Source organism: Nerophis ophidion, linkage group LG03 (assembly GCF_033978795.1).
Source record: "Nerophis ophidion isolate RoL-2023_Sa linkage group LG03, RoL_Noph_v1.0, whole genome shotgun sequence".
Classification (NCBI taxonomy): Eukaryota; Metazoa; Chordata; class Actinopteri; order Syngnathiformes; family Syngnathidae; genus Nerophis; species Nerophis ophidion.
Genome location: NC_084613.1, coordinates 24,195,448 through 24,222,732, shown reverse-complemented (window position 1 = coordinate 24,222,732; position 27,285 = coordinate 24,195,448). Strand labels below are relative to the sequence as shown.

The window sequence follows — 27,285 nt, the reverse complement described above, 5'->3', positions numbered from 1 at the left end:
GGCATCACCTGGAGCCAGCAAGTAACAAACAGGACTTTAGGAGACCAAACCCAACAGCTTCCAGCATCCCATCTTGTTGTAATGAGGCGGGTACGCCTGTCTGGCCACGTCCTTCGCCTGCCTGTTCAACGTCCAACTAGGACCATCCTAGCTTTTCAATTAGCCCCTTGCTACTCTCTGCCACGACTTTAAATAGTATAATTTGTCTATAAAATTGTTACAAGTACACCTCTGCATAATATTGTATCCTTATTAACATAAAAAAACAATAAAGAACCGTAGTTCAACTTAAAACAACTTTATTATAATTAGTTTTAGTTGTAACAGTAAATATTTGCCTGAAATTTAAAACAATGTAATTCCTTTTTAAACTCTAAACATTTTTGACTGACTTGAAACATTTGAGACTGAAAAATGAAATAAATTAACTCAATAAACCATAATGAATTCAAATTGATCAGCGACATTAACTCAGGAGCACAATATATTAAAACAAAAATAAATAAAAATTGTTTTTTATTTTATTTTTTTAGTTTTTTTATTCAAAAGGAGGAAGGCAGGATTAAATGGATACAATGAGCATGTTTTGTAGTGCACAGCTTTGTGAAGCAGGGTTTGAAGCATGATACTAAAGCATGTTCCCCAAACAAAGTGTCTATACTGCAAGTAATATACTTATCATGTGCATCTGAGTTGTACAAAACCCATTTCCATATGAGTTGGGAAATTGTGTTAGATGTAAATATTAACAGAATACAATGATTTGCAAATCCTTTTCAACCCATATTCAGTTGAATATGCTACAAAGACAACATATTTGATGTTCAAACTGATAAGCATTTTTTTTTGCAAATAATCATTAACTTTAGAATTTGATGCCAGCAACACGTGACAAAGAAGTTGGGAAAGGTGGCAATAAATACTGATAAAGTTGAAGAATGCTCATCAAACACTTATATGGAACATCCCACAGGTGTGCAGGCTAAATGTGAACAGTTGGGTGCCATGATTGGGTATAAAAGCAGCTTCCATGAAATGCTAAGTAATTCACAAACAAGGATGGTGTGGGGGTTACCACTTTGTAAGCAAATTGTCGAACAGTTTTAGAACAACATTTCTCAATGAGCTATTGCAAGGAATTTAGGGATTTTACTATCTACTGTCCGTAAAATCATCAAAAAATTCAGAGAATCTGGAGAAATCACTGTACGTAAGCGATGATATTACAGACTTTTGATCTCTCAGGCGGTACTGCATCAAAAACCGACATCAGTGTGTAAAGGATATCACCACATAGGCTCAGGAACTCTTCATAAAACCCCTGTCAGTAACTACAGTTGGTCGCTACATCTGTAAGTGCAAGTTAAAACTCTCCTATGGAAAGCCAAACCCATTTATCAACAATATCCTGAAACGCCACCGGCTTGGCTGGGCCCAAGCTCGCCTAAGATGGACTGATGCAAAGTGGAAAGGTGTTTTCTGTGGTCTGACGAGTCCACATTTCAAATTACATTTGGAAACAGAGGACGTGGTGTCCTCGAGAACAAAGGAAAATAACCATTCGGATTGTTATAGGCGCAAAGTTCAAAAGCCAGCATCTGTGATGGTATGGGGGTGTATTAGTGCCCAAGGCATGGGTAACTTACACATCTGTGAAGGCACTTAATGCTAAAAGGTCCATACAGATTTTGGAACAACATATGTTGTCATCCAAGCAACGTTATCATGGACGCCCCTGCTTATTTCAGCAAGACAAGTGTTACAACAGCATGGCTTTGTAGTGGATTCAAGTGAATATGGGTTGAAAAGGATTTGCAAATCCTTGTATTCCGTTTATATTTACATCAAACACAATTTCCGAAATCATATGGAAATGGGGTTTGTAGTTTTCACTACCAAATTTGGAAATCTTGTAATCCCCATGTACAAATTGCTAAGGCTAATTGGTAGCATGTCTTTAGCAAATCCAATATAACTTAGCATTGACTTAACACATTGGGAAAAGTAGAGTCTTACTATACTTTTGAGGGCTTTTTTCTTCCTATGTTGGCATGGAAAATTGTAACTTCGTATTACAGAAGTATTCATCAACTGGACTCAACTTGTAGTCCAGTTGAGTCCGCGCTGAGTGGTGGTTTACCCACTAAATGCTTGAGCTAGTGCCCGGACGTGACATCACATGCACAAACGTATGGAAATATGGCACCCTTTGACTTTACGTGAATCGATACTCGGTATTAGCGACGGAATTTGGTCATTCGAAAAAAAGTACCAAATTCGGTACCCATTTCTAAAGCTAGGTCTAAAGAACATCAGCATTAACAGCTGCGGCCGTCGGCAACCTCCTGACATAGTGTTGCTGCTGTGTTTTGCAAAATGTTACGGAAGAATGGCATTTACGGTACACGGAGGTGATATCATGTGATGTTGTGTATTTGTGTCAAATATATTTCACTGCACCTATGCCGTCCAGACCGCTGCTGCACAGGAGCCACTTGATGACGTGACCGTCCTCTGACACAGACACCACGGATTCCACAATCTCCTCGTCGGAAAATTTCATTTCCTGTTTGGCCCAGGTGATGTGCCACACGGGGTGGACGTGCTTTTTGATGCAGTCCCTTTCGCAGCACGACATAACATGCCAACAATCTCTCAGTATGTTGGATTCTTCTCCAGGTGGGTTTTGGCCTTACCTGCTGCTGGCCAGATATGTGGACTGGTCTTGGCTACGCACGCTGAAAATGGCGACGGTGCCATCGAACATCCCCACTGCCAGTTTGTCAGGTTTGCAGGAAGAGAAGTCCAGCGCCGTGACGCTACTGTGACAGGGGTAAACGCGCTCCGGCCACTGCACACAGCACATTCAGTAATGGCTGGCGCCATCTTGTACAACAAACATAATTCAGCTCAAATTGGAAACTTGGTCTTTCTGAGAGCAGTTAAAACATGAAAAAAACAATTACAGTGGAACATTTCATGCCATAAAGATGCCAATCTAATGTAGGTCCATATATGCTAAACTATCCGAACAAAACATCCACTTCTTAGCTTTGCGCTACAGATGATAAAATGTATAATATCTAATAACTAATACAGTGGAACCTCAATTTACCAACCCCGACTTTTCGTTGCACAAACTTTGCAAACATGAGTTTGTGTACCAACGTTTCATTTATTCAATTGGTTTCTCGCTCGCAACCATTTTGTGTCCACTCGTATCAAAGAAATAAGAGTTTTTAATTGTGATGACAACTGACTTTTTTGAAGGAAAAAAAAAAACACAAAGCAGATTTACTTCACAGCGGAAGAGAAGAATACCTTTCATTCAGCAATGCCTCTTCCAAGAGCGCACACACACATACGGCCCCACCCCCTACCTTCATGCCGTCCGTCTGCTCATTTGCCGAAGTTCATTTTACTCTCTAAAGGCCTACTGAAACCCACTACTACCCACCACGCAGTCTGATAGATTATATATCAATGATGAAATATTAAAATTGCAACACATGCCAATACGGCCTTTTTAGTTTACTAAATTGCAATTTTAAATTTCCCGGGAGTTTCGTCTTCGAAACGTCGTGTAATGACGTGTACGCAAGACGTCACGGGTTTTTTGGAAGTATGAGCGCTGCGCACACACACAGCTAAAAGTCGTCTGCTTTAACGGCATAATTATACAGTATTTTGGACATCTGTGTTGCTGAATCTTTTGCAATTTGTTCAATTAATATTGGAGAAGTCACAGTAGAAAGATGGAGTTGGGAAGCTTTAGCCTTTAGCCCCACAAACACACGTTGATTCCTTGTTTAAAGTTCCTGGAGGTGAAACTTTACTATAGATCAGAGCGCGGTCAAGCCAACATGGATCCCTACCAAATGTCAACCAGCAGGATTCGGTGAGAAAATTGTGTTTAACAAGTCAGTTGTTACCGGAGAAAAGCTGAGCTTGTTCGTCCATAAAGCTGCCGTCGACTCCCCTGAGACACTGGCGTCAAGACACCCGTGGAGACACCCTTCCGACTATCAGGTACTATTCAACTCACTAAAACACTAGCAACACAATAGAAAGAGAAGGGATTTCCCAGAATTAACCTAGTAAATGTGTTTAAAAACTTCGGAATCCATCCCAATGCAATCGTGTTTTTTTCTTTTTCTAGTCCATCGCTATCAATATCCTCAAACACAAATCTTTCATCCGCGCTCAAATTAATGGGGAAATTGTCGTTTTCTCGGTCCGAAAAGCACTTTTTGTTGGAGGCTCCCATTAAAAACAATGTGAATATGTGAGGAGCCATCAAACGTGACGTCGTTGTCTGCGACTTCCGGTAGAGGCAGGGCATTTCTCTTAGCACCGAAAGTTGCAAACTTTTTCGTGAATGTTCTCTACTAAATCCTTTCAGCAAAAATATGGCAATATCGCGAAATGATCAAGTATGACACATAGAATGGACCTGCTATCCCCGTTTAAATAAGAAAATCTAATTTCAGTAGGCCATTTAATGTTGTTAATTGTAGCTATATGGTTGTTAAAGTTAAGAATTGTGTGATTTCTAATCGTTTATGAGGGTACCAAAATGTGTGTGCGCACGCGTGTTGGTAGAGCAGCGCAGACAGTTGTTGTTTTGTCTTGTTAATGAAGGGACAGTTGATCTCTCAACTGTCTTGGTATGTTTGTGTGATGCACAGTATAACACTTTCTATTGTGTCCAAAGTGAACTAACCTTAACCTTTGTCAAAGACTGGAACCAATTATTCATTTTTACATTGTTTCTTATGGTGATATTTGCTTCACTACACAAACTTTTCGATTACCGAACCCTGTTCAAGGACTGATCAAGTTTGTAAATCGATGTTCGATTGTATGTCATATTTTTTAAATATGCCAAGGAGCGTAATCTAAATACAATAATGGGGCAAAATGCCCCCCTGGCCACACTTGGGACACTTGAAACTTTGAAACTTGTATTAGTAGATTGCACAGTGCAGTACATATTCCGCCCAATTGACCACTAAATAGTAACACCTGAATACGTTTTTGAAATTGTTTAAGTCATTATCCAAGTTAAATAATCCACTCATAATCTAAAATTCCAGCAACACCTATAAAAGGCCACCAGGTGACAGTATCGCTTTGCAAAGACCATCCTGTTCCCTCTCACTGTCTTTAATTGTATTATTCAGTGGTTAACTTCTTTTTACACTTGAATTTTAAAATGTTACTTATAAATGGGTTGTACTTGTATAGCGCTTTTCTACCTTCAAGGTACTCAAAGCGCTTTGACACTATTTCCACATTTACCCATTCACACACATTCACACACTGATGGAGGGAGCTGCCATGCAAGGCACTAACCAGCACCCATCAGGAGCAAAGGTGAAGTGTCTTGCTCAGGACACAATGGACGTGACGAGGTCGGTACTAGGTTGGGATTGAACCAGGGACCCTCGGGTTGCACACGGCCACTCTTCCACTGCGCCACGCCGTGTTTTTCCGCTTGTGTTTAGTATCACTTCCTGTCCTGGTGCTCTTGTTTTGTAAGTATTTCCTGTTTGATCTTAGTTCAAGGGTGTCGAAAGTATGTTAGCTTGCTAAAATTAACACGCTATCTTTTGTCGTTTATTTGGCAGCCGTTCACTTCAGATTCATGTAACTTGATACTTGACACATGTTAACTATTAGCATGCTAGCCTTGCATTTTGAAGATTTTTTTTTAGCTGTTCACGTCATTATCTTGGTAGTTCACAATTACTAACATTTTTAGCCAATAGAAGCAGTACATCATAGAGTCATGTTAGCTGTTAACATGCTAATGTTAGCATGCGAGCACGTTAACATTATCAACTCCTTTAGCCGTACAACTCAGAGTCATATAACTTGGTACTTGCTATATGTTAACTTTTCGCATGCTTTGGAGAACATTTGCATAAAAAATTACCAACTTTAGATAATAATCTTGGATACAAGACTGACCTATAATTTTTTAAACAATATTTTCTCCATTTTCACCTTCTATTAGTTTTGGAAAACAAGCCATGATGCTGTCTTATGGAATAAAATGAATGTACCATGAGGTTTTTTATGGACCAGCAGCAGATCAGTCCTGGTTTCCAACTACTGTAGTCACCATAGCCCACTGCCAGCAGGTCCTGACAGAGAGATACAACGAATATTTTGTACATAACAACATAAAGATACAAGAGTTCTGAGAGTATTTCATTTTTACCGGGTTCTCCTTGTTCCAAGCCATGCTGGTGATCTTGCGCCCTTTGGTGAGCTCACAGCAAAAGGTCCAGAGATGTTCCAGATCTGGCCTCTCTTCCTCTTCCTCCACTTTCTCCTCAGTCTCCTCCTCCTCCTCTTTCTCCTCCTCCTCTTTCTCCTCCTCCTTCTTTTCTTCCTCCACCGCCTTCATTCCCTCTTCATACTCATCCTCCTCCTTCTCCTCTGTGGGCTCCTCAGAGTCAGGTTGGCTCACGGACGTGGGGTCTTAGCAACATTTCGGTGGTCATTACATAGAAACGCATGGAAAGCATCAAATCTGCCGGGTGTCACCTTGCATGACGGCCAGTTCTCTGTAAGACGCCAGTTTGGGCTGGAAGATGTTAGCGGCGATGCAGCGCTCCATGATGAACAGGTTACCCTGGAAGCTCTCGGACTGCAGGATAAGCTGAGGGTCCAGCTCGTCGCTCAAAGCATCGCCTTGTATCTTTATGGCAAACAGGGAGCTTCTGGTGCTGACCGTCCTTCCTTTTAGGGGAGAAAAACATGAAGTCAACACCTGAGCAGGATATTTCTGAGCCGTTTGACCCCATTTCCTCAACAGAAGGAATATTATCCATCTTTAAGGAGAACTGAACGCCTTAGAAATAACTAGCATTGGCCTTGGTTCTGATCGGAGAAGATACATTCCAAGAATGCACACTGTGGTTTCTATCTTTCTGGAGGAAGAAGTATAGGAACGAGACAAAGGAAGATTTGACAGAAGTGTGTGTGCGCAAACACACACGCGCCAAGTTAACTTTCGGTTTCGACCTCTGCCACGGCGGAGCTGCAAATTGGACAAACGTAGACTACAGGCAAAAAGTTTGATTACTGTTTTGCACGCTTGGCATTCTCTAGAAGAGCTTCAAGCACACCTGTGAAGGGACTTCAGGTGACTACCCCTTTAAGCTCATCGAGAGAAGGCCAAGAGTCTGCAAAGAGTGGCAATTTAGAAGAAACTAGAATATACAACGTTTTCAGTTATTTCACTTTGAGGCTTTCAGTGGCAATCTACAATTTAAATAGTCATGAAAATAAAGAAAAACACATTGAATGAGAAGTTGTGTCCAAACTATTGGCCTGTACTGTATTTGAGGAGGGAAACAATTTCAAAGACTGTTCCGGACTTTAAATGGCTCGGTACTCTGCTATTGTTTGTACTTACTGTTATGTATAAAATACATTGTTCATCTTCAGTCCCAGTCACCTCTCATTATTTTAGACAGCCTTAGAATTAAAAAATCTGGGTGGGCCCAATAAACCGCAGAATAACAAATGTTACTTTTTCATACAAGCGATGAATGATACTATCATGTGTCACGGTGGACATCTTCACCAAAGCAAATATGGTATCTGTAGAGCAGAAGTAGGCTTGAAAGGGGCCCTATCCTACATATTTCAGTGGCTTTTAAAATGATATTGTATCCTACTCTGTATAGCTCCAAAATAAGTAGGGGGTGTTTCGATACAACTTTTTCCCGGAACCTTAAAAAAATTGTCTCACACAAAATCCGCTTGGATTATTTTGTAGTGTGGAAGGTTAATGGCTTGATCAAGTGCAATTACTTAAACAGAAAGCAACGGTAAGTATGAAAAACACTATACTATTTATATTACTATCTGTCTGAAATCGATTAATGCTGTCTTTACATTGAAGCGGAGTTGTGATAGTTGTTTTTTTGGCAACACCCGATACACACAATAATTCATTAAGTTAAGCTGACGACGCAGTACCTTGAATGATGCGGACAGGTTTGTTACTACACACTTTCTAATACACTTCTGCATTGGAGACCTTGTAGAGTGCATGTGGACAGTATTCACAGTGCTTCCCTTTTTCCACATTTTGTTATATTACTGTTACGGAGGGGTCGTATGGTTATGCACTGGTCGTTTCCCCAAGATGCAAATGGACGTTCGAAAGCAGTATGCAGGTAAGAAAAAGGGTTTATTAGTATAACTAGACAAAGATACAAAAGATAGGAACGTGCCGCTGGCACGGGAAGCTATAGAAAAACTAGCACAAGAATAAGGAGCAATAAACCAACCTAAGTGTTGTGTGAAGCAAACAAAACAGCCAGACAGAGTGTGGCGAGAGGCAGAAATAAATAGCTCTCTGATTAGTGACCGGGAGCAGGTGATCGTCCTGACCACTAACCAGGGGTAGGTAAACATAATCAGCACCCATGGCAACGAGGAACACAAACAGGGGTGCTAAAACAAAAACAAGGGAATCCTAAATCTAAACAAAGCAATATCCGGGCAACAGATCATCACAGTTACAGCCTTATTCCAAAATGTAATAAATACATTTTTGTCTTAAAAATTCTCCACACGCTACAAAATAACGACAATGCAAATGTATTTTTTTACACATTTTTTGCAAATTTATTTTAAATTTAAAAAAAGAAGAAGTCAAATGTGCATAAGTATCCACAGCCTTTGCTATGAAGCTCAAAAGTGAGCCCAGGTGTGCCCCGTGTCAATCGATCATCCTTGAGATGTTCCTACAGCCTAATTGGGGTCATTTGGATTGGCACACAGCCGTCTGTATATAAGGTCTCACACTTGACAGTCCATGGCAGAACACAAACCAAAAATAAAGTTAAAGGAATTGTATGTAGACCTCCGAGACAGGATTTTCTTGAGGCACAAACATATCTGCTGCCTTCAAGGTCCTAACGAGCACAGAGGCCTCTGTCATCCTTAAATGGAAGAAGTTTGGAACCACCAGGACTCTTCCTAGTGCTATCCGGCTGTCTAAATTAAGCAATCGGGGGGAAAGGCCCTTAGTCAGGGAGGTGACCAAGAACCCGATGGTCACTCTGTCAGAGCTACAGCATTCCTCTGTGGGGAGAGGAGAACCTTCCAGAAGGACAACCATCTCTGCAGCAAGCCACCAATCAGGCCTGTGTTTTATAGTGGCCAGACGGAAGCCATTCCTTCGTAAAAAGTTTGCCAAAATGCACCTGAAACACTCTCAGACCATGACAAAACAAAATTATCTGCTCTGATGAGACAAATATTGAACTCTTAGGTGAGAATGCCAGGCGTCATGTTTGGAGGAAACCTGGCACCTCTCATCACCAGACCAATACCATCCCTACAGTGAAGTATGGTGGTGGCAGCATCATGCCGTAGGTTTTTTTTCACTATCAGGAACTGGGGGACTAATCAAGATAGAGGGGAAAACGAATGCAGGACTGCACAGAGACATTCTAGGTGAATACCTGCTCCAGAGCGCTCTTGAACTCAAACTAGGGCGACCGTTTATCTTTCAGCAGCGCAACAATCCTACGCACACAGCCAAGATATCCAAAAAAAGGCTCCAAGAGAGTCCTGACTTAAATTTGATTAAACATATCTGGAGAGATCTGAAAATGGCTGTGCACCGACGCTTCCCATCCAACTTGATGGAGCTTGAGAGGTTCTGCAAAGAGGAATGGGCGAAACTGCCCAAAAGACAGGTGTGCAAAGCTTTTGGCATTGTATTAAAAAATACTTGAGGCTGTAATTGCTGACAAAGATGCATCAACAAAGTATTAAGCAAAAGCTGTGAATACTTAATGTACATGTGATTTTTTTATTTATTTTTTTTGTTTTAATACAATTCTAAAAACACACACACACAAAAAATCTTCACTTTGCCATGACGTGGTATTGTGTGTAGAATTTTGAGGACAAAAATTAATTCATTCCATTTCGGAATAAGGCTGTAACATGACAAAATGTGGAAAAAAAGAAGCGCTGTGAATACTTTCTGTATGTACTGTAAGTGTGATATGCAACTGTAATTATTTGATACTTTTTTTAATATTGACACGTGCGATTATAGACTGCATAACGTACGTCTAACTTGTGTGTGTGCTTAGCTGTTGTGTAGCTGCTAGCTCCTGGTAGCCTATAGCCTACTATGTTTACGTTTTGTTAAGGACTTCACCAAAGTACAAAATAAAATAGGCTTACATCAGAGAGTTTATATGCGAGGCGGTATTTCGGATCCTTGTTTTTTTTTTTGATGATATCGGACCGATGATAATTATATTAGCGGATCGGGACACTCCTAATAGTAAGTTTATTTAAAAAAAATACTCAATTTGTGAACATGGTAAATCCGCATTGTTCTCCTCTTGCTCGGATGCCGACAGTGTTTAGCAGCATTAATCTGCTCAAATTAGTCAATTCGTCAAATGCTCATCCCAATTACTAATACATGCCTTGCACTCTCTGCAGTTGAGTAAATACTGGAGACTGTATCAGGAAATAAGCATACATCTAAAGTTTTTACGAGATATTGAGTATAATTTTTTAATCCAGTGTACATGTAGTATCCATTAGGGGTGAGGTTCGAAAACAAACAAAATGGCGGTGATTAGGTTATTACCTGTGTTTGCTGTGCTGGCGGTGCTGTAGCTCTCTCCCTCATTGGTCCCTTGACCCTTTTTGACCGCCATGGCGCTGTCAGAAGCCTTCTCTGTTTTAGTAGTAGCTTCAATTTGGAATGAGTCATAGATATCCCAAATGGTGGCCATGCTACCTGCACAGGTATTGAACTTAAAAACGCTGATTGGAGAGAAATCATTTATTTAACAATGTGGCTGGTGTGAATGTTTATGTACCTTCATCCTGCATAAAAATCTTTTCGCTCTGGATTTTTTTGTCTTTCGACGCTCCGACGAACGTCTGCACCGCCCGAGCAATGTATTTGTCGTTGCCCATTTTGTTGTTGCACTGCTCGATGTAGAGGAGGTTGCTCTCCCTGGAAGATACACACAGAGGATTAGTGTCAGTTAATGGCTGTTTACTATTACAATGCATAATATTAAGACTTTATTGTCATTAAATTACATGTTCCATCCACCCATCCATTTTCTACCGCTTGTCCCTATTTGGGGTCGCGGGGGGTGCTCGAGCCTATCTCAGCTGCATTCGGGCGGAAGGCGGCGTACACCCTGGACAAGTCGCCACCTAATCACAGGGCCAACACAGATAGACAGACAACATTCACACTCACATTCACACACCAGGGCCCATTTTTAGTGTTGCCAATCAACCAATCCCCAGGTGCATGGTTTTGCCAGGGTGAGGAAGCCGGAGTATACCCAGGGGGAACCCACACAGTCACAGGGAGAACATGCGAACTCCACACAGAAAGATCCCGAGCCCGAGATTGAACTCATGACTACTCAGGACCTTTGTATTGTGAGGCACATGCACACAGTGGCACACTCCTGTTCCACCGTGGTGCCTAAATTACATGTCGTCTCTAGTAATATTATGAGAACCAAATATATCTATTTACTGCTCTTATCTCGGTGAAGCATATTTACGTTTTTTTTTCTCATAATAATACAACTTTTCTGGTATGATTTTGATGTTTTTAATCCCATAATATGACAACATTATTGTCCCAGAATTTGACTTTTTCCCCCAAAGTTATTGTCATGCTGTAGTTGATTTTTTTCCCCGACATTGATATTAAAAATATACTTTTGTAACAACTGAACTTTTTCATAAAATGTTGTTCCCCTGCCATAAAATTACAACTTTACTCTAATTGGCAATTTGAATTGTTAATATTCCAACTTTCTTCATGCACAATTTATTTATAAAAACAAAAACCAGACTTTTTTGTGATAAAAATCAAAATACAAAAAAATATATTTTTCTGTAATATGACTATATTCACATAATATTACATCTTAATTGTCATGGTGTATTAAGATTGTTCTTCTTTTGTAATAAAAATGTAAAAGAATGTAAAAAAAAAAAGTAAAATTATTGTATTCACATAATATTGAAACTTAATTCTCTTAATATATTGAGATTTTTCTTGTATTACAATGACATTAGTACAACTTTTCATCCACTATTTTGTCAGTATGGTCTTACTAATACTTCCTGGTAGAATACACTGATTCGCCAAACAAATACATACAAATACACAGTATACCAGCGGTTCTCAAACTTTTTTCACCAGGTACCACCTCAAAAAACATTTGGCTTTCCAAGTACCACCGTAATGACAACATTAAAAAACTGTAGCATAGTAGGCCTAAGTATTCATCAAAACAAGGTAGCAGTTTTATTTAATATTTTGGTCACTGTAACATTACAAACCCATCGAACAGTGACACTGTGTTTGAATACAGGACAATAAAACACTTCAATTAAATAATGAATCAATTAAAATTAACGGCATATAATTAAGTGATTATTTGACTTACCACTAGATGGAAGCCGTCTACCACCATTTTGAGAATAACTGCAGTGTAGAAATATTTTCTTTAGAAAAGCTTAGTTACAACTATATATATGTATATATATATACACATACTGTACATAAACAAGCACATATGCAAACATACAGTCATGCAAATAACCACGTTTCATCTAATTTATATTAACGTTGTTCCCCTAGAGGAAACTGGATAAAACACGGCACACTCCCATATTGTTACTATAACAATCTACAAGGTTACTACAATTCAATTCTCTTTCTTCCTCTCCATTTATCTCTTTTATTTTGTACTTAAAGTTATCATTACATATATGTATTGTTGCATTTGTTTTGTTGATAATAGAGGTAACATTGTTATTATTCATTATCAATAGTGCTATTTCTATTGGTATTTGTATTGCTCCATTTGTAGTGCAATTATGTTCATTGTCCTTTGTGTGTTATGAATATTTACTTAACTAACTGCTTCTTTGCTATTAATTTTCGTATCATATTTGTAATATCATATTTGCTGATGCTGTACTGTTGTTGTTGTCTCTCTGTCTTATGCCCCTCTTGGCCCCGCAATGTCTCCTTCTCTCCTCCTTTTTTCTCTTTCTATCCCATCCTGCTCCAGTTGGCTGCACCAAATAATAATATAACTCCATTTAATAAAGTCAAATACAAATAAGGCAACAGGAGAAGTATCTCACACTTCTCTTTTGTAAAGTAAATATGTACAACAGATATGGGCATCTATATCAACAATATGATTTGCCTGAGTAGCTGGACAGGACAAAAAAAGAAAAGCTTATTTACTGACTTAATAGCTTGTGCGTCGTCAGCCTCCTCCGACACACAGGTGCTGAGAAGGTCCAGAAGTGTGATGGTGTCCGTCTCAGTCAGGTAGATGTTGACCACTTCGTCCGAAGTGGTCTCCTCCAACATATGTTGACCCACAGGGGCCGCCTGTCGCTTTGCCTCTGGATGGGAGTTTTAAAAAACATAAAATTATAAAATACTTGCAATGGCGTTCAATGATAATTAGAAAAAAAAAACGGCTACCGGATTGCGGGATGCTCTCCAACTTGAAAGCGATGTCTCCACTGTGGATGGTCATTGAGTTCTTGGTGGACATGCTGGGGGGTCTGCTGCTCCACATAAATGATCTTAAGGATAAAAACAACGGAAAAAATATTTTGTCGAAGACAAAGGGCCTTAAAAGTCAAACAAAAATTTGAGGATTACCTTAGCAAGTGTTTGAGAAAAAAAATATAACATGCAAAGAACTTGATATAGTAAATACCCTCCACACAAGGCTTGATTCCAGCAATGTCAATAACAAGACACTAAGTGGCAGTAACACTGGCATTTACTTTTGCATGCAAGCTGTCTTCCAAACTGTCTTACAGTCGTCCTTCGCCACATCGTGCTTCAAATGATGCGGCTTAGCGACAGATTTTTTTTTAAATGTTTTTTTAAAATCACATTCAATGATTTCTGTCCTAAATGAAGCATTTTCAAGCATAACAATGACTAAAACACCAAGCATTGCAATACTAATGTCGAATTGGCTATATATTTGTTTAATCATGAGTTACAGTAATATTCTGTAATAATCAATTACCATTTTTATTATCTTTTACATCATTGTTTTCATTATCATATCAGTTTATTTGAAATGTATCTTTGTGAACTCTCTCTGTGAGAAATTATATATCAATAAAATGTACTGATTTATTTACCAAACCAATCAGAGCGCACTGTTCAGCTTCATGGATACCAAATGGCTCAGTCTCAAACAGCATTACAATAGAATGGAACCTGAAATTACAAACATAACTGGTTCCTGAACATTGTTCGTTAGTTGTATAGTAAAACCAAGTTCCCCATAAGAAACAGTGTAAACTTGAATAATATATACATATATATATATACACACACCAAACACACACACATATGTATATATATATATATATATATATATATATATATATATATATATATATTTTTTTTACAAAATACCAAAAAAGGACATTTTTCTTAATATCTCATTGACAAAATGATTCAACCCCCTAGTTATATGCATCTTTAGTACTTAGTAGAACACCCTTTGGCAGTAATTACATCCTTCAAACGTGATACATAAACGGACACAAGCTTTTTGCAACGATCTACAGGTATTTTAGCCCATTCTTCTTGGGCAAAGGCCTCCAGTTCATTCACATTCTTGGGCGTGCGTGCTGCAACTGCCTTCTTCAAGTCCCACCACAGGTTTTCTATAGGATTTAGGTCTGGCAACAGTGAAGGCCACTCTAGAGTCTTCCAGCCCTTCTTCTGCAACCACTCTGATGTTGATTTGGAGGTATGCTTGGGATCGTTGTCCTGTTAGAAGGTCCAATGTCTCCCAAGCGTCAGCTTCGTCACTGACTTCATGACATTTGCAGCTAATATATCCTGGTAGGAAATAAAATTCATGATGCCTTGAACGCGCTGGAGATTCCCGGTACCTGAGGCAGAGAAACAGCCCCAGAGCATTATTGACCCCCCACCATGCTTAACAGTAGGCCAGGTGTTCTTCTCTTTGTAAGCTTCATTTTTTCTCCTCCAAACATAACATTGGTCCATAGGCCCAAAGAGTTCCAGTTTTGTCTCATCACTCCATAGAACAGTTTCCCAAAACCTTTGGGGTTTGTCCAGATGATTTTTTGCATACTGGAGTCTATTTTCCTTGTGCCTGGTAGTCAGAAGTGGGGTGCGCCTGGGAGTTCTGGCATGGAGGCCTTCATCTCGTAGTGCGCGCCTTATTGTTTGGGACGAAACCTGCGTTCCCCCCTCTGCAATGTCCTGTTGTAGATCCTCAGCTGTTACCCGGAGTTTTTCACCACTGTACGCTTCAAATACTGGACAGCAGTTGCACACAGCATCCTCTTTCTACCACGTCCGGTAGTGTTTCCACTGTGCCTTTAGCTTTAAACTTGCGAATTATGCTCCCAACTGTGTCTTTTGGAATGTGTAATGTCTTTGCTATTTTCTTATATCCATATACTTTCTTATGAAGATAAATTACCTCCTCTCTTGATTTATTTGACCACTCCCTGGACTTCACCATGTTGCAAATACACCATTGACCATCTACAAGAAGCTGAGCGTCACAGTCTTTTTCAATCAGTTTAATTGTTGCTCGTTATGGTTGTAATCACATCTACAGGTGTTTTCAACACCTGATTGAAAAGACCTTATACAAATTCTGTTCTTAAGAGTTATGATCTTCAAGGAGTTGAATATTTTTGTCAATGAGATATTAAGAGAAATGACACTGTTTGGTATGTTACAAAATATAATGTTGTACTTCAAGTTGCATTTGTCTATTTAATGCATCTTTGTTTGATATGACTATAAACAAAATACGGAATAAATGTCCAACTTGCTAAAACACCAAAATTGTGTGGGGGTTGAATAATTTTGATCACAACTGTATATATATATATATATATATATATATATATATATATATATATATATATATATATATATATATATATATATATATATGTGTGTGTGTATGTATTTATCTATGTATATATGTATATATAAATATTTTACATTTATATATACACATACAGACATATATATTACATATACACATATGTATATATACAGTATATATACATATATTTGTACATATATACGCTATATACACATGTATAATTTATATATACACATGATATATATAAACGTATATAGATATATAGTGTGTATATATATATATAATATACATACAGATATATATGTGTATATATATATATATATATATATATATACATACATTTATATATACATATATATTTATATATACATACAGTATGTATACATTTTTATTCACACAAACATATGCATGCATGCATACATGTATGTATATATAAACATATATTACATTTATATATATACACTTACACGCATATATTTTACATATACATATATGTATATATATATACAGTATATATACATATATTTGTACATATATACATATATACGCTATATACACATGTATAATTCATATATACACATGATATATATACAGTGTATATATATATAATATATATACAGATATATATACATACATTTATATTTATATATACATATATGTATACATTTTTATACACACAAACATATGCATGCATGCATACATATATGTATACATATATTTATATACACACACACACAGATACGCATGCTTTTGATTGATTGATTGATACTTTTATTAGTAGATTGCACAGTTCATGGTAACACCCGAATAAGTTTTTCAACTTGTTTAAGTCGGGATCCACGTTAATCAATCTATGCATGCATGCATACGTGCATACATACATACATACACATATATATATTCAATTAGCCGGACCATAAGTAAACTACCTTTCCAAAATTCCCTGGGTAGCACGAGTGTGTGGTCCGTGTGTTGGAGGTCGTAAAGGAATGAGAGAAGGCATTTGATTTTTTCTAACATTTCCTAAAGTTTTCATTAAAATGTATCATTCATTTTTTGAGTTATGTTGCTAACAAACAGACAAACAAACCCTGGTAAAACCCAACCTCTTTCTTCTGCATACTAATAAAAGCAAAGTCGCCATTTTCTTCGAAAAATCTGTAAATCGAAAACTTTGCAAAAAGGGGATTTGGAAATTGAGGTTCCACTGTACTATATTGGATTAAGAGATTGTAAATGTGATTAAAAGGTGTTATTTCATATCTAGAGGGCATATTTAGAAGGCCTAAAACATGTTTTTATGCCACAGCTATGAAAATATTTGATTTCTAATTCATGATTCTGACAACCAATTAACAACAACAAACAGGGGACGATATTTAGTGTATTATATTGCAGTTAACTTCTTTTTATACTTGTAAAACAGCTAACAATGTTGATAAATGTATGATGAAGACCAAGGCTGAAGCGCTACAAATGGAATGAGTGGCTAATGGATTCATTCATGGAGCTGGTATAGATGCATGTGGTTACCCAGAAGAGGCCACGTTGGAGAAGGAAGACGATTTCGACGTGTCCCATCTGGAGAAGAGGTCTTCGAAAATGTATCTGATTGGTTTGGAGTGCGGGTCCCTAACCTCAGGTTGGAGAAGTGGCCGAGGTGTGACGTCATAGCCATTCTCATCCAGCACCTGCCAAGATGTGGAACTAAATCAGTCTCTAAAGTTGCGTAATCAGTGGAGTTTTTTCCAAAGGAGAAGTTTTTAGATGTCGCTTAACATCTAAACTCATTTGTGGAGCTGCTATGATTGGTGGAAGGTCTTACAAGCCATTTTACATAAAACAAAAACAGTGCGCAAATGACAAAGATCACCTATATACAACTGTATCAGGGTGAAAAACATCATCTTTTAGAGCAGGGATTCTCAAACTGTGGTACGCAGGCTCCATCTAGAGGTACTGTACATTAAAGGCCTAATGAAATGAGATTTTCTTATTTAAACGGGGATAGCAGGTCCATTCTATGTGTTATACTTGATCATTTTGCGGCATTGCCATATTTTTGCTGTAAGGATTTAGTAGAGAACATCGACGATAAAGCTTGCAACCTTAGGTCGCTAATAAAAAAGCCTTGCCTGCACTGGAAGTAGCAGACGATGTGCACGTGACGTCACGGGTTGTGGAGTTCCTCACATCCGCACATTGTTTGCAATCATGGCCACCAGCGGCGACAGCGATTTGGAACAAGAAAGCGACGATTTCCCCATTAATTTGAGCGACGATGAAAGATTCATGGATGAGGAAAGTGAGAGTGAAGGACCAGGAAAAACAAAACAAAACAAAAACTAGACGGCAGAGTGATTCAGATGTTATTAGACAAATTTACAGGGATAATTCTGGAAAATCGATTATCTGCTTATTTTGTTACTAGTGTTTTAGCAAAAGTCGGAGGTGTGTGGCCACAGGTGTGGTGACCGTCAGTGTCTCTGAGGGAAGCCACGTTTCTCGACAAGGCGAAGCAAAGGCAGCCATTGGGGCCGGGCTGAAATTTTTTATTTTTTTCCCTCCTCCACGGTGGAAGCATCCCACGTTCAGGAGGCAAGAGAGTCCGCAGCTGCCTCTTTGACAGGTGCACAAGGAACGACGCAAGCTCTCCGCTCATGTCTACGGTAAGAGCCAACTTATTACCACCATTTTCTCACCGAAACCTGCCGGTTGACATGTGGTAGGGAACCATGTTCGCTTGACCGCTCTGTTCCATAGTAAAGCTTCACCGTCATCTTTCGGGAATGTAAACAAGGAAACACTGGCTGTTTTTGTGTTGCTAAAGGTGGCCGCAATACACCGCTTCCCACCTACATCTTTCTTCTTTGACGTCTCCATTATTAATTGAACAAATTGCAAAATATTTAGCAACACAGATGTACAGAATACTGTGTAATTATGCAATTAAAGCAGACGACTTATAGCTGGGATCGGGGCTGGAACAAAATGTCCGCTACAATCTGTGAAATCACACGCACGCGTCAACAAACGCGTCATCATACCGCAACATTTTCAACAGGATACTTGGCGCAAAATTTTAAATTGCAATTTAGTAAGTTAAAAAGGCCGTATTGGCATATGTTGCAATGTTAAGATTTAATCATTGATATATAAACTATCAGACTGCGTGGTCAGTAGTAGTGGGTTTCAGTAGGCCTTTAAAGAATCACTCAATCAAGTGATTAGTGTTTTGTTTTCCTATATTCAAACACAGTGTTACTGTTCAAACCGCGTGTCATCTCACAATGGCCTAAAATATTAAATATACTTGTTAAATATTACTTCTTCCTTGTATTTAATGAATACTTAGGCCTACTGCGCTTCTATATTTTAATGATGGTCAATATGGTGGTACTTGGAAAACCAAGTGTTTTCTGATGAAAAAAAAGTTTGAGAACCACTGTTGTAGAGCACAGATGTCAAACTCAGGGCTCTTGGGCCAGATCTGGCCCGCCACATCCTTTTATGTGTCCTGCAAAAGATTGAAGTAATATGCGTCAACAAAGTACGATATTTTTTCTTACAAAATGTATTTGTTCTTTCCGTTTTGAGAGAAAAACAAATACATGGGCTGCATTCAATTGCATATATTTTTTTTAATTTAAATAGTATCTAGTAATGTTACAAATAAAATAGTATCACACATAACAGACTTTATTTTCTTAAAATAAAAATAGTCAAATACCAACTTGACTTATGTATTAATAATGTTGTTAAAGTTAATAATGTAATGAATATTAGTCACATTTGTATGCATTAAGGTTGGAATGTAGTTATAAACTGTAATAATAATGAACTATTAATTCTGTTTCCTAATAATGTATTTGCCATCTATCCAATTTTTACCGCTTGTCCTTTTTGTAGTGGCGAGGGGTGCTGGAGCCTATTTCAGTTGCATTCGGGCAATAGGCGAGGTATTATCATATATTTTAAATGTTTTTGGTAAAATAAAAGTAAATATCTTACAATTGATGAACTTATGATTTCAAAGCAAATTGTCCATGTAATTGTACAATGTAAAAATTACGGTAAAAAAAAAAGTCGCCAGAATTTTACCGTAAAAAAAAACAAAACAGTGGTACCCTTATTCTGTTGACTGTAAAACACGGTAAAAACAACAACAACCATAGATTTACAGTAAAAAAATTGGCCGCTTTTTTGTCAGAATTTTAACGTTAAAAAGCAGTGGTACCATTTCTCCATTTACCGTAACACCATAAACTCTACTGTATAATTATGGTGACTAAGATGCCAGCCTAAAGAGTACGTAAAAAAATATATATAATGATCAAATGCATATGTAATCATATTATAAAATCAGGAGGTGACTCCTTTTACATGTAATGAAATTAAATGAATTATATTTATATAGCGTTTTTTCTCTAGTGACTCAAAGCGCTTTATATAGTGAAACCCAATATCTAAGTTACATTTAAACCAGTGTGGGTGGCACTGGGAGCAGGTGGGTAAAGTGTCTTGCCCATGGACACAACGGCAGTGAAGCGGGGATCGAACCTGCAACCCTCAAGTTGCTGGCACAGCCGCTCTACCAACCGAGCTATACCGCCCCATGTACAGTATTACTCATTGTTTCAAGCGGCCTTCTGAGGGTAGCCACAACTGCAATGTGGCTCTAAGTTAAAACAAGTTTGACACTGCTGCTTTAGAGGAAAATGGTCAAGGGATTAAAAGGTTAAAATATTGCCTATACACTGAATGAAAATTTAGGGTTGGGGACAGTTTGACCCTAGAACAGATGAATGCTGTTTACGTTTCTTGCTACGGCAATTACTGTTTCCAAAGAGCAGCTTCTGGATTGCATTCTGGGCTGAAACATTATACTGTATGACATACTGGGTTATTATAAGCCTGATAACTATTCATTTGCACAACAGGTGACTAATTAATGAATATTAGCGCCACACTACCACGTGGTGTAAAACAAGTGAGACTTCTGGCCACTTCATTATGTACACTTGTACTAGATGGTAACAGTACAAGTCAGATGTTTTGAATAGTGTGTGTTATTACGTAACAGCTCTCAGTATATTATGATGCAGTGCATTATTCACCACTGCAAACTACAGTACTAATAATAAACATATTGTTCATTAGTATTAGCAAATCATATTAGCAAGATGATTTTGGTCATGGTCAATTCAATTTTGAACAGGACAGCTTGGAGAGAAATTGAACCGTCACAGTTTTGAGATGGCTAATGGTGCCTTCTTCCAGTCCAAGAAAACAGCACCAACTACCTCCTTGTCGGTCTTGGATTTTACATTAAAAAAACAAAAACAAAACACAATTGGCAGTGTCGATGGAATGGTTAGCTCTGAATCCAAAGTGGATGGTGTGTAGTCTGTACGGCGAATTGTGAAGATGGGCCAATAGCTGGTCTGCGACACACCTCTCAGCAATCTTTGATACCACGGGGAGATTGCTAGTAGGTCTGTAAATTGCGACCCCATTTGTTTTTCTGACCTGAAGACCAGTGTGGCACTTTCTGGCTTCCAGTCTTTTGGAGACAAAGTCTGTCTAAAGCCGGGGTGTCCAAAGTGCGGCCCGGGGGCCATTTGTGGCCCGCAGGACATTTTTTAACGGCCCCACAGCACATTTTAAAAATACAATGGAAAAAAATTAAAAACATAAAAAGTGGTATAAAAGAGCAAACAGGTGAAATGTAACAATAACGTTGCAATGTTTACTCTAATAACTCAAAGCTGCCATGCAGGCTGTTTCTTTCTTTAAAATTTTTTTTTTTTAAAATAGTGAATCAAAATCAATTATGACTTATTGACCAATTCAAGGCTCCAATTACGTCACATTAAATATTCCACTTTGAGATATTTTTTGGGGCAAATATTGGATATTTTGTGTTTGCCACATAAAAAACTGAGCTGTTTTTTTTTAAATATGGCCTAAAACGAACAAAAAACATAAACAAAAAAAAAAAATTATAATTATAATTGACGGATGGATCTGAAGTTGTTCTCTAGACCATTGTGTTAAAAGTAAACAGTAAAAAAAAAATTATAATTTATTTTTTAACACTTTAATGAGAAGGACCCTTTTGGATCAGTGTATTTTGTTTTAAGTGTCATTGTACAAAAAATAATAGTGAATTAAAATCAATGGTGTTATGAGTTTTTGACCTTTTTTCCGGCTCAAATTATTCTATAATCTATAATATTCTACTTTAAATTTTATTGGGTGAAAATATTGCATATTTTGTGTTTTTTTTTCAATAAAAAAAGCATACGACTTAAATATTTAAAAACGTTATATTGACAGATAGACCTAATGTTGATCTAGAGAAGTGGTTCTTAACCTTGTTGGAGGTACTGAACCCCACCTGTTTCATATGCGCATTCACCAAACCCTTCTTTCTTGAAAAAAAAAAAAAAGTTTTTCAAATTCAAGATAAAGTTATACCATATTTTTCGGAGTATAAGTCGCACCCGCCGAAAATGCTTAATAAAGAAGGAAAAAAACATATATAAGTCGCACTGTAGTATAAGTCGCATTTTTGGGGGAAATGTATTTGATAAAATCCAACACCAAGAATAAACATTTGAAAGGCAATTTAAAATAATTAAAGAATAGTGAACAAACAGGCTGAATAAGTGTACGTTATATGACGCATAAATAATCAACTGAGAAGGTGCCTGGTATGTTAACGTAACATATTATGGAAAGAGTCACTCACATAACTATAACATATAGAACATACTATACGTCACTCCTAATTGCTCAATCCCATGAAATCTCATACGTCTAGTCTCTTAAGTGAATGAGCTAAATAATATTATTTGATATTTTACGGTAATGTGTTAATAATTTCACACATAAGTTGCTCCTGAGTATAAGTCGCACCCTTGGCCAAACTATGAAAAAAATTGTGACTTATAGTCCGAAAAACACGGTATGTTTTTTTACTGGTGCACAGAATGAACCCTGCATGAATATCACCTTGTTCAAAGTACAAAGCCAACACAGTGCATGAACTCACAACACATTAAACACTTGCAAATCAGATAGAAAATTAAAAGGAACATTGTTTGGGTGTATCCATAATACGCCAATAGGGAGAAGTTTTTATTTACACGATGAGTCGGTTGTAAATAGCAGCAGAGGCTCCGCCAAATCTCTGAGGCCGACTCACCGAACCCCTGGGGTTTGATCAAACACAGGTTAAGAACCACTGATCTAGAGATGTAAAATTTGAATAATAATAAAAATAATAATACTGAATAATGACACATTTTTAACATTTTATTTTTACCAAAACCCTTTGGAGTTCCCGGGATCAAACCTGAGTGGAGGCCTAAATGTATATATTTTATACATATATTGTATTGGTTTTTAAAATAAATGGCCCCCGCTTGCTTTGATTATTCAGTGTATGGCCCTCAGTGGAAAAAGTTTGGACACCCCTGGTCTAAAGGATTCATTCATTTATTATTGTGGTGATAGGACCAGACAGTGTCTCCCTGTGAGTCTTTGGATATACTTTTTTTTTTATTATATGTATATATATATATATATATATATACATATATATATGTATGATAGGTTGATTGGCAACATTAAAATTGGCCCTAGTGTGTGAATGTGAGTGTGAATGTTGTCTGTCTATCTGTGTCGGCCCTGCGATGAGGTGGCGATTTGTCCAGGGTGAACACCGCCTTCCCCCCGATTGTAGCTGAGATAGGTACCAGCGCCCCCCGCGACCCCAAAGGGAATAAGCGGTACAAAATGGATGGATATATATATATATATATATATATATATATATATATATATATATATATATATATATATATATATATATATATGTGTGTGTTGTTTATTCAGTTATCTTATTTTGTGAAGTAGTTCAAGCGTGCACACGTACAATTGGGTACCCACATTTTTATTGTGACCCAATTTTTGTTCTTGTTGTATATTAGACTTTTTATATCCATCAATACACGTTATTCTGACTTATTTATGTATTTTTCGAATGTTAAGTTCTCTTGTACTATAACATTTTCCTAGTCCATGGTTCTCGCCCGGAAAAGGGTGGAGTGCCATCTCCGGTTTGGGGAGGAGATCTTGCCCAAAGTGGAGGAGTTCAAGTACCTCGGAGTCTTGTTCACGAGTGGGGGAAGAGTGGATCGTGAGATCGACAGGCGGATCGTTGCGTCGTCTTCAGTAACGTGGATGCTGTATTGATCCGTTGTGGTGAAGAAGGAGCTGAGCCGGAAGGCAAAGCTCTAAATTTACCGGTCGATCTATGTTCCCATCCTCACCTATGGTCATGAGCTTTGGGTTATGAACGAAAGGACAAGATCATGGGTACAAGCGACCCAAATGAGCTTCCTCCGCCGGGTGGCAGGTCTCTCCCTTAGAGATAGGGTGAGAAGCTCTGCCATCCGGGAGGGGCTCAAAGTAGAACCGCTGCTCCTCCAGATCAAGAGGAGCCAGATGAGGAGGTTAAGGCATCTAGTCAGGATGCCACCCGAATGCCTCCCAACGGAGGTATTTCTGGCACGTCCAACCGGTAGGAGGCCACAGGGAAGACCCAGGACACGTTGGGTAGACTATGTCTCCTGGCTGGCCTGGGAACGCCTCGGGATCCCCCGGGAGGAGCTGGATTAAATGGCTGGGGAAAGGGAAGTCCGGGCTTCCCTGCTTAGGCTGCTGCCCCCGTGACCCGACCTCGGATAAGCGGAAGAAGATGGATGGATGGATGGACTATGAAAACATTTTTTAGGTGATAGATATTTTAAAATAGTGATGTCACTGTCAAAGCATGGGGATATTGCAATACTTTATGGAATGTTGACGCAAAAAATATATATATAGCCAATATTTCAGAATTCAGTATTTCTGTGATGTTAAATTATTCTGATCCACATTGTATCTTATAACCGCTACCATTGATTGCTTCCTTGATATAAAGAATATATAAAATATAATGGATAGCCACTTTTTTTACGGCTCTTTGAGAGGAACGGGTCCTCTGGATCCGGGTACCTTCAAAGAGCAATGAATCCCTACTCTACTTTGAAGTTACCCGAATGGCTTTCCTGTGAACGTTGCTCCTTCCCGTGGCTCTGCTGTCCGACATCATCCGGGAGCCTTTTCGGCTTGGGAACCCCGTGAAGCTGCCTGTGTATCTGGAGCTCTGGAAGTGTCGCTGCATCCCCGAAGTGGAATTCTTCATCGCTCTGGAGGAGCTAGCAAACAAGCAACACAACGGTCAGGTCAGCATAGATGGTATCAGGTTAGCATATACGGTATATATATATATATATATACATATATATCCGTGTACAATTCACAAGACATACGCGGTTAGGGTAGAGCTGTTTTTCCTCATCTTTTCTGTCTTTTGTGGTGGTTTGTTTAAAACAAACATGCAACCTAGTTGTGTTGTAAGTGGACTTATCTTGTTGCCGCGGCAACCACATTTTACGACACATCAAAAGACGAAAACAGGAAGTAAAAAACATGTTAGACACAACGTATTTTGTTTTACTTTTACTGTTGTTTGAAACAAATAACTACCAGCCAAATAAGTGTAGCGCAACATATGAGTTATAGCACATATAATATGGATTTTACAGAGTCCTGCCAACCCGGAAAACGGACCGGAAGAGCTTTATCACGCAATGTCATTCTTTTCCATGCTGTGTTATCGTTCAGGTGACATAAAAAAAGTTATTTAGTTTATTACATATTCAGTCAGGTTATTGTTGGAAAATGTTCTAGTTCTATTTTATTCTGCCACAATTTTAAGAGATGGGATTTCCCGTGCCTCTATTTTGGCCTTCAAGTCTGTGACGTCATTTTCTGTTCATTACGTCATCCACGTAGGGTGATTCTGAACAGCAATGTGTGCAGTAAGTCCTGTCCAAAATATAAGTTCATGGCGCATAAAGTATTGTCATTCTTGTTAAAATGCCTATATTTTCTTAGATGTTTTAATTGCATATGCAAAGATGTTTCTGCATTCAGCCTGTAATTCGATCGCTTTATACTTTTAAGGGGTAGGATTAAATAAGCTCTGCTTCTTCCTACTCCTTTTCGAACATGTTGAAAACAGAAACTGGAAATTGTGAGGTATCATGTTGTATGCTTGCATGTCCGAAATAAACTCAAACTCAACTCAACTCTTGGTTCTCAACGGTGACGAATTTTCTTTTATACAGTATTTACCCTATCCCACCACATGAGGTCGCCAGAGACCATATTTAAATCACTATCTGGCAATTGACCTTTTCAATACTCCATGTATATATATTATGTTAACTTTTTTTTTTTTAGCATTCTTTGTATTTGTTCCTTTTGGACCACACACACACCCACACCCACACCCACCCACACCCACACCCACACCCACACCCACACCCACACCCACACCCACACACACACACACACACACACACACACACACACACACACACACACACACACACACACACGCACACACTCCTACGTGCACACCAAACTATTCGTCCAATCTTAAACCAGTAAAATGTGCCTGAAAGGTCTCTCTCTACCAAGGGAGTAGGTTTGATTTTGAGATTGGTGGGGACACAAAAGTGCTCCAAGGCAGCACTCTGAAAGTTAACTTTTTTTTTTTTTTTACATTAGCAATCATAATTTCATGTCTTGCAGATGTTATAGGGTAAAGCAACTAAAATGAAAGCATAGGAGACAACTTCAAAGAGTTCTCATCTTTACTCTTTAGTGTAGTGCTGTGCATCATACTGTCAATTAACATCGCCTACTTTCCATCAACAACATCAGAAATACATTAATGCAATACAACATTGTAAATAAACATAAATGAACAGTAATAATCTCCAGCCTCTCCTTCTCTACTTCCTCTCTTCCTCTAACTTCTCTGGCCTCTCCTCCTCCATCAACTCCAGCCTCTCTGCTGTCTGTCACCTTACAAAAAAATATGTTGATGCATGACAGATACATTAGGGACAATGACCATAGAGCTTGATGGTACAGTTACTGCCTGAGCAAAAAGGATTTTTACTAAATATGAATATTACGTATAATATAAATTAATTATATTTTATAATTGTAAAATCACATCATCATCTAGTGAGGTTGTATTGTTCATTGGTATTTTCAAACCGTTGCTCACTTCTACACAAATACATGAAACTAAAAAATATTAAAAAAAAAAACACGGGAAGGCGATCTGATTGGCTGTTAACCGTGGTGTATATTTTGAGCACGGCTACTATTCTAAAGCCTT

General features: G+C 38.2%; 1 protein-coding gene across 1 annotated transcript in view; it reads right to left on the bottom strand.

The window, feature by feature from the left end:
- The window catches only part of dnai4 (dynein axonemal intermediate chain 4), a 34,719-nt gene extending 9,259 nt beyond the window's left edge, over nucleotides 1-25,460 (bottom strand). The window contains exons 1-12 of the mRNA XM_061893769.1: nucleotides 25,358-25,460; nucleotides 25,081-25,243; nucleotides 17,508-17,665; nucleotides 13,550-13,653; nucleotides 13,308-13,467; nucleotides 10,884-11,023; nucleotides 10,649-10,801; nucleotides 6,556-6,750; nucleotides 6,227-6,489; nucleotides 6,069-6,149; nucleotides 2,697-2,851; nucleotides 2,461-2,621 (exon numbers count right to left, since the gene is read on the bottom strand). Coding sequence (XP_061749753.1) covers nucleotides 2,461-2,621; nucleotides 2,697-2,851; nucleotides 6,069-6,149; nucleotides 6,227-6,489; nucleotides 6,556-6,750; nucleotides 10,649-10,801; nucleotides 10,884-11,023; nucleotides 13,308-13,467; nucleotides 13,550-13,653; nucleotides 17,508-17,665; nucleotides 25,081-25,243; nucleotides 25,358-25,425 — 1,801 coding nt within the window. The 5' untranslated portion in view covers nucleotides 25,426-25,460. The remainder of the gene's footprint in view (nucleotides 1-2,460; nucleotides 2,622-2,696; nucleotides 2,852-6,068; nucleotides 6,150-6,226; nucleotides 6,490-6,555; nucleotides 6,751-10,648; nucleotides 10,802-10,883; nucleotides 11,024-13,307; nucleotides 13,468-13,549; nucleotides 13,654-17,507; nucleotides 17,666-25,080; nucleotides 25,244-25,357) is intronic.
- Between the last annotated feature and the right edge of the window lie 1,825 nt (nucleotides 25,461-27,285).